Below are 8,651 nucleotides of genomic sequence, written 5' to 3'. Positions count from 1 at the left end.
TTAATTCTGGTACATGATTCACCTCAGAAGACTGTTAAGCTCTTTAAACACGCTCAGACATGCTCGGGAACACACACGGCTGGGTGCCAGTTAATTAGCAACCTCAACACCAAAGTCCTAATCTGCAGGGACGTATTGTTATTATTGCTGCCAATGAAGCCGCATGCCAACTTACTGAAAAAGTGTTGACACCTTGAATGCCGATGTGAGGCAAGTTTACTGGGAAAAACAAAGAACATTAATTCCTGTAACTGTCCAACCATGAAATTTCTAAAAATGGCAACTATAAATATGACGGACACACACTGACTCACTAGACCGGGGAATGGAATTGATTAGTCTTCAGCTTTTATCCACATAAGCTCCTAATTGTCCTGATGTGCTGCTGAAAAGACATTTTTTTAACAGTCTTCACAGGCAAGTGAGATGCAGGAATGCATATAACAAGGGAACTTTCATCCACTAGCTTGTTGAGATCATAGCGTGTATTTCACTCACCATGAAGAAGTAGAAAATATAGAGGAGGCTACAGACGGGCATTTGAGGATTTTCAGTCATCCAAATAGACTCTGAAATAAATTGTGCTTTGAAGTCTGTGGAGAGGTCCACCCTCTCACTTTAGTGTTAAGTAGGTAAGATGAGATGGCGTGGTATTATAAGCAAACAAACATGGCTCGTGGCTTCATTCATGCTTTGTAGATTACTACAATGTATCTTAAAAACTTGACAATATGACAACATGAACATTGTATGTGTTGGGAAAATAATATTATTTCTCAAAATGCTTATTGAGAAATTGCATTATATGTAGTGCATAATCACTGATATGCACTGATACACTGATATAATATGTGACATTATGCGGCTGATACAAAGCTGATTTTTCAATTTTTTTGTTTTGTTTTTCAGAATATGTCAAGAATGAGCAAGTACAGCTTGAAAACATCCGAAAAATGACTGCAAGTCACATTCCTCAGCAGTTCCTCCTCCTCTTAACCATAAAAAGGTGTGTGTCCCCAGTAAACAGAGGCTTATGGTTGGCTGAAAGTATGTGCATGGTGTTAAAGCTGTTTAAACGTAAGAATGCTTTTCTTTCATTTTGTGTTTTGGTCAGCTGCAGGAAAAAGAATGACTCCCTCTTCAACCTAAAACACAAATTCATCAACTGGGCTTGCCGGCAGTGGTTTGACCTTGAGTGTGACCCAAGTAGAAAGAGACTTTTCAAGTACTCCTAAATTTAAATTTTTTCTAAATCACTTAACGAGCTGCAGTGAATCACCTCTCTCATCAGAACTGCTCGAGAGAGTGAGACACTTTGCACAGAGGAAAAACTGTGAAGGACTGTTGTATGAGCCGACCAATAAAACGCCCCTTTCAACAACTGCACCAGCCCATTATATGGTTTTCAAACCTCAAAGCTTCTTTTTTGTGATGCCTTCTTCAGTTTCTTGAGGCCCCCAGCTTCTCTGCGGCACAAACGTATCCTGCCTGAGCCCTACTTAGAATCTGTGTGTATCATGACCGCTTGTCAATCAGGATAAGCCATGCCTCTAGTATTTCCATCATTGCGGTGGTAATGCAAAAACCTGGCCAGAACTCCTAAATGTCAAATTCTGTTGAGCCTATCCGGGTATAACAGCGCAACTCTTGTGGCTTCCAGAGTGCTGCAGAGAGCCTCAGCTCAGCTTTCTGCTCGTTATAAATCACAGCAGCTTACTCAGTCATCTGGAAAAATATTCAAACTATTTTAGGGGACTGCATCCAGAATGGTGAAAGTGACAAACAAATCACACAATAGGGAGCTATAAGTTAACTGAGATGAATTATAACTCATTTAAGCTTCTATACCAACTTGTGCCAACTAACCATGAATGGGGGCATACCAAATGTGATGCAACAGACTTATATTAATGCCTTCAAACTAGCGATTGAGTCACGCTAACATATATTTATGACAGAGAGAGGTCATAAGAATAAACTTATTAAATCTAAGAGAGATTCAACCATAAAGCAATGGTCAATTGCAGAGAAAAAGACAGGAGCAGACGGTATGCTAAACAATTAGAATTCAGAAAGGTTACAAACAACTTAACAATTTCAGGCCTTTTTACACCATTTACTGCATCCAATTACTTTTTACAGCAGCATCCAATTACTTAAAGTGACTGAGGCAGCTGCAGATCAGGAGGTAGAGTAGGCCGTCTACTAATTGGAAGGTCGTTGGTTTGATCCTTGGCTCCCCTAGTCTGCGTGTTTAAGTATCCTTAGGCGAGATACTGAACCTCGAGTTGCCACCAATGCATCTATGCGAGTCTGTGTGAATGTTACGCAAAGCACTTAGGCATAGAAAAAGTGTTTGTATGCATATGTGTGAGGAATGAGTGAATGAGGCTTGCAGTCAGAAAGCAATTTGAGTGTGCAAATTGAGTAGAACAGAGCTATCTAAGTGCAGCCCATTTACTAATTTGTGTTTGCATAATTATCTGTTGTGATGTCTCAGGAAATGGATTTGCCTTGTTCTAAAAATATACCCCCCCCCCCCCCCCCCCCCCCCCCCCAAAAAAAAAAAAAAAAAAAAAAAATTTGCTAGAAGTTGTTGCACCTACTTATTACATTGTGGGGGAAATAACTATTATAGCTTCTTTTTTTTCAACCATTTTTTTCTTCTTTTTTTTAAAGAGGCTTTGTTAGTGTGATCTTTCTTTTTCCCAATCAGTCCTCTGCTGTTCAGATAAAAACCACTAATATATGTAGGAGCTCGTTGCTATGAGCTCTGCGCCATCTAGTGTCAAAATGCACACATTGTCTTAACCTGAAGGCGGAAGTGTGACAACAAAACATGTGAGAGAAAGTTATCAAACTACCCATTGACACTTAGAGCAAAACAGGAAAGTTTTTGAAAAAAGTTAAGATGTTAAAAAATACGTCTTTATTCATTCATAATTTTAGTACTTTATTAAAATTTGGATAGTTGCTTTTAGCTTGTTTAAGCATAAAAATGCGCTAATACATATGCTGAAGATATATATCGACGGGAAGAATATCACAAATGAAAAGACAGATGTCTTAAAGACAGTTACACGTTTATCCAGCTTCTTCTTAGCATAAAACACAGACTTGCATGATGTCCTAAATATCTTCGTTGCTTGTCTATGCTGCTTAGCTAAATACTTTTCCACGACACGACACCAGAGGTTTCGCTCCCCGTTCTTGGATTTTATTTTGAAAGTCATCAGCGGAAGTTGAGCTTTACGCTACGGCGAGCTTGTCTTGTTAGGTGCAAGGCTGCATGCAGAATACTACAGCATTAACAGCATGGCTTACAGTGCGAAGATCGGTCCGTCCATCCTGAGCAGCGACCTGTCCTGTTTGGGCAGCGAGTGTGTGAGGATGATGGAGTGTGGGGCGGATTACCTGCATCTGGACGTCATGGATGGGTCAGTTGGTTAGCATATAGTTTACCTGTCGTGCTAGCTGCTAGCAAGCCAATTTCAAGCTCAGTACTTGAGAGCCAAAGTTGGCTAACATCAACAAGCTAACCTAGCTTGTCAAAAGTTAAATCGGGGAGGCGATATTTTTGTAACTGGTTTAAATGGAAGGCTAAAACCTTCTGGGTGCTAAACTACTACATGACTGTCTTTAAAGTGTTATTGCCTTATACTTCTCCGTGGTAGTTTTGACATTTTTAGCTTTCTCCACACTTACGCAAGACGTCAGTGTAAGCTTTTTATGCAAGATAAAGAGTACAACAGTTGCAATCTAAAAGTTTCTCTTTGTTTCCTCTTTAAGGCACTTTGTACCCAACATCACGTTTGGCCATCCCATGGTGGAGTGTTTGAGGAAGTCAGTAGGCCAAGACCCGTTCTTTGGTGAGACTTAATGATAAAACAATCACTGTTATTGTATTGTTGTGCCGCACAGTATTGGGACAGTGTGAATGTTGCAGATATGCACATGATGGTGTCTCGGCCTGAGCAATGGGTCAAGCCTATGGCCGCAGCAGGAGCCAATCAGTACACCTTCCACTTAGAGGCCACCACCAACCCTGGAAACCTCATTAAAGAGATTAGAGAGAGTGGCATGAAGGTGAGGAAAAGACCCCAAAAGAAGAGACAGACTTGCTTTACTTATTCACTGCCTTGACATAAAAGACATCTGCATAATTATAGTGTAATTGTATAATTGTAGTGATAGGGAATTATAAAACCCCGGCATTTGTTAGAAACATGCGAGTGTTAAAGTGACCCTCGCTCACTTGTATTACAGGTGGGTTTGGCTATTAAGCCTGGTACTACTGTTGAAGAGCTGGCTCCCTGGGCTAACCAGATCGACATGGCTCTGGTAATGACTGTTGAACCTGGTTTTGGGGGACAAAAGTTTATGGAAGACATGATGCCCAAGGTAAGGACAAAGCAAAGATGGAAGAATGACCTTTCTAAGAAAAAAAGAGCATTACACATAACCACAACAGAACAAATTGGATTTGTCATATTTACTAAATTTACAATTTAGCACAGTGCAGTTTCTATACTCTTCATTAGCATATGAGGTGTGAGGTCATTGTTTGTCTTATTTGAGAAGTTTAAGAAAGAAAATTAAAGGAATATGCATTAAAAAAAATCAGTGTGCGTTTGTCTGTACACTACCCCTAAAATTATTCAAATAAAAATACATAGTAAATGGTCATAGCATTAAAGACTGCACAGGAGAATGTATAATCATGGTAAAAAGAAAGCATGCACTCATACTCCTTCCACATGAATTAAGAGGGTACGTAGCAGCCAGGTGCGGCTAATTAAACACATTTTATTAACTGACCATCAGTAAGTGTGAACACCTTCGTAAAAGCGGACGTTTTGTTAATTTGTTGGTCTGGAGGATTCAGGTGTGTGTTAATTCAATCTCTAGGAAGAAGGATAACAGCATAATCTTACAGAAATGATTATTGCTATCCATCAATCTGGGAAGGGTTATAAGGTCATTTCCAAACAATTTGAAGTCTGTCATTCTACAGGGAGAAAGTTTGCTCATAGAAGGCAAACATTGAAGGCACTTGTCAGTTTTCCATTAGTTGATGTCCCAGCAGATTTATCCCAAGGTAATAGGGTGCAATCCTCAAAGAAATTGCAAAAATCCCAAAAGCTACATCTCAGACTCTACAGGCCTCTGTGAGAAAGTTCATGACAGTAAAATTAGAAGATTGAACAAGAATGGGTTGTTTGAACGGGTTGCCAGGAGAAAGCCTCTTCTCTCTAGAGAGAACATGACAGCACAGCTCATCTTTGCAAAGTTGCATCTGAGCAAACCACAAGACTTCTGGACCAATGTCCTTTTGACAGATGAGACGAATGTGGAGATGTCTGGCCAAAGTGCACAGAGCCACGTTTGGTGAAAGCCAAACGCATCATATCAGCACAAACAGCTCATACTGACTATCAGCACTGTGACAGAGGGGTGACAATTTGGACTTGTTTTGCAGCCATAGGACATAGGAATATTGCAGTCACTGAGTCGACTATGAACTCCTCTGTATATCAAAGTATTCTAGTCAAATGTGACGGCATCTATCTGACAGTTACAGCTTGGCCCAAACTGGGTCATGTAACAGGACAATGATCCGAAACACAATAGCAAATCTGCAACAGAATGGCTGAAAAAAGAAAATAATCAAGGTGTTGCAGTAGCCTAGTCAAAGTCCAGACTTCATACTGATTGAAATGCTGCGGTGGGCTCTTTAAAAGAGCTGCACATAAATTACCCACAAACCTCAAGAAATTGAAGCAACATTGTAAAGCAAAATGGGCCAAAATTCCTTCAACACTGTAAGAGACGATAAAATCACACAGTCAAGTTCAAGTTATTGCTGCTAGAGGTGCTTCTAAAAGCTACTGAATCACTGTCACACGCTTCTTCTGAATTTTGGCTTTGTTTTTATTAAATGAATAATGACACAGTATAATATGCAGTGTATTATTGCTCACCTGAGCTTGTATTTAAATAATTGTAAGCAAGGATCAGATCTTTTTTTTTTTAATGTCCTGATATGTAAACACTTAGAACTGATAGTGTATTTTACCATGACTATTCCTTGTAGTCAGCCTGCTGTGGGCGATGCTAGTTTTCCACAAGCATAGCCCACAGCAGGCTGATACAAAATATTGCATTGCAGACTTAGAAAAAAGCAGTGCAGCGGGCTCAGGTATATGTGAAGTATGTGGTGTATAAGTGCTGCTGGGCCTTTGTAGTGATCATGTAGAGATGCTTTTCAGATGAATCTGTGTGTTCCATTTTGAGGAGGACCTCTTGTGTGGGTGAAAATTTGGTGTAAAAAGCAAAAAACTGATCCAAGGCACACGCTGTATGATTTGTGCAGACTGTTGGTTGTTGACAGTTCTGAAAACATTATTCAGTCATTATTGAAGCAGATATTTACCACAATAATAGTGGTTTTGTTTGGCCTGCAGTCTGGTTGAGGAGGGGTGCATGTGATTAAACCGGCATTATTGTGTGCCTTTGCTCTCCGACTAATCTGTGAAAATTGTATTTGGCACATTTTGAGTTCTTTTCTGTGTATGTGTGACCCAGGTAAGCTGGCTGCGGAGTCAGTTCCCATCATTAGATATTGAAGTAGACGGAGGGGTCGGTCCTGACTCTATTCACAAGTGTGCAGAGGTAAATGATGCAAGCATGACAGGCTAATCAAATAACCATCTAAAATCAAAATATATATGCTTTTAGGTTTTCTTACATTTTGTTTGCTCCCGTTTGCTCTAGGCAGGGGCTAACATGATTGTGTCAGGCAGTGCTGTGATTGGCAGTGATGACCCTCGTTCTGTCATCTCCCTCCTGCGCACCGTGGTGGCCGAAGCAATCCAGAAACGCTCGCTGGACCGCTGAGATGTTCTATTTATGGTCTTCACAGCGACGCTCTACCTACCTGTCCCAGCAACACCACCACAGCAGCCAGCAGAAAGGAATCAATACGGACATTTCTGGGTTAGAGGTTGAGGGTCCAAGTCTGAACAGGGGGCTTCAGTGGAGGGTGTGTGTTGACAGCCAAATCCAAATCACTTTGATGGAGTGAACTTGCGTCGTGCCTCCTAAAACTTGAACTTCATCCTTTTTGCCACAGTCTCCTGAATAGTTAACTCAAAGCGAGTCTCACCTCAGCATAGGAACATCTATTTCAGGACTGGAGCCAATGCTACTCTGAGAAACTCTGTAAACATTCCTGAGTATTGTTTTGATTTACACTGTGTTCTCCCTATGAATCACAGAAATAAAATGGCCCAGATATCATGGTTCATACATCAAAAAATACAATTTTGACTCGTTCATTGTTGTTGAAATCACAAGCTGTTTACTGTTATACTGAGTAGAAGTATTGTACACCACTAAATCAAACCATGAAATTTGATTTTGCAGATTAAAAAGTTTAAAGTGAAAGGTAGTGTGTGTGTTCTTTGCAGTTTGACCATAAATGTGTATTATACGTTGTGTACTTATATCATTGGGTACACTGCTTAACAACACAAATGCCTAGTTAGCCAATTACATTGTATTAACTCAAGCATTTAGACATAAAGAACTAGAATGGGTGAAGAAGAGTGATTTAAGTGACTTTGAACACGGTGTGGTGGCTGGTGTTAGACTGGCTGGTCTGATTTATTTATTTTTTTTCCAGAAACTGCTGATCTATTGGAATTTTCCCACTCAACCAACTCTAGGGTTTTCAGGGTCTAAAAATATCCAGTGAGCAGCAGTTATCTGGGTGGAAGTGGCGTGTTTGTGTCAGAGGTTGAAGGAGAATGAATTGCTAGACTCATTCAGATTAGAAGTCTACATTTAACAACACACTACAACCAAAGTAGTTGTAGTGTGTTGCCGGAACATTTCTTTTCAATGCACAACACGTCCAGCCTCAAAGTAGACAAACTATAACAATAGAAAGCCGTACTGGGTGGTGCACCTGTCAGAACAGGAAACTGATGGTAGAATTCAAACCTGGTCTGATGAGTTTGGATTTCTGCAGCAACATTTGAATGGCAGGGACAGAATTTAGCATAAATGACATGAAAGCGTGAATCCATCCTTCGTCTTGATGCATGCTTAATCATCCAGGTAAGTAAATCTCCAAAAGTTGATTCTGTTCATCTGGACGTAGCGTTTTCAGTGGGAGAAACGCTCCGTCACTCATCCAAGTGACTTCTTCAGTCTCAGCTGAATGCAGGTTTCCCCAACGCTACGTGCAGATGAACAGAATCAACTTTTGGAGATTTAGAGAATCCATCCTTCGTTGCATCAAGAATACAGGTATAAGGTAGTGCTGAAATGGTGGTCGGGGGGGATTTTTCTGGCTCATTTGGACCCCTTAATTCTAGTTGAGCATTGTTTAAATACCACAGCCTTTATGCATGCCTCCAGCAAGATAACACACCACAAAGCTCAAATAATCTCAAACAGCTTTCTTGAGCTGACTGAGCTCACTGTACTTAAATGGTCTCCACGGCCACCAGATCTCATCGGCATCAAACTCGGTACTAGAAAGGTGTTGTAGGTTGTGATCCTGTTTAAATGGTTGAAACGCTTCAAGCAAGTTAAAAATGTGGAGTACACTGAATTTTATCCAGCAGGCACTTCTCTCTGTTTGT

The 8,651-nt window shown here is 40.5% G+C and overlaps 1 protein-coding gene across 1 annotated transcript; it reads left to right on the top strand.

Annotated features, from left to right (window-relative positions):
- Nucleotides 1–3,249: 3,249 nt before the first annotated feature.
- On the top strand, nt 3,250–7,446 carry rpe (ribulose-5-phosphate-3-epimerase). Its single transcript, XM_063498365.1, has 6 exons — nt 3,250–3,437; nt 3,790–3,869; nt 3,947–4,086; nt 4,267–4,401; nt 6,586–6,672; nt 6,775–7,446. Exons 1-6 carry the CDS (start codon nt 3,316–3,318, stop codon nt 6,895–6,897), a joined length of 687 nt encoding a protein of 228 aa, XP_063354435.1. The 5' UTR covers nt 3,250–3,315; the 3' UTR covers nt 6,898–7,446.
- The last annotated feature ends 1,205 nt before the right edge of the window (nt 7,447–8,651 follow it).

This window comes from Pelmatolapia mariae, linkage group LG16_19 (assembly GCF_036321145.2).
Source record: "Pelmatolapia mariae isolate MD_Pm_ZW linkage group LG16_19, Pm_UMD_F_2, whole genome shotgun sequence".
Lineage (NCBI taxonomy): Eukaryota > Metazoa > Chordata > Actinopteri > Cichliformes > Cichlidae > Pelmatolapia > Pelmatolapia mariae.
The sequence above is the reverse complement of the archived record's forward strand: the minus strand, read 5'-3'. Positions and strand labels throughout refer to the sequence as shown.

Coding starts and splice junctions, on each gene's coding strand:
- rpe (XM_063498365.1), top strand. CDS start 3,316: ATGGCTTACAGTGCGAAGATCGGTCCGTCCATCCTGAGCAGCGACCTG. Junction 3,438..3,789: donor CATCTGGACGTCATGGATGG/GTCAGTTGGTTA, acceptor TTCCTCTTTAAG/GCACTTTGTACCCAACATCA. Junction 3,870..3,946: donor AGGCCAAGACCCGTTCTTTG/GTGAGACTTAAT, acceptor TGAATGTTGCAG/ATATGCACATGATGGTGTCT.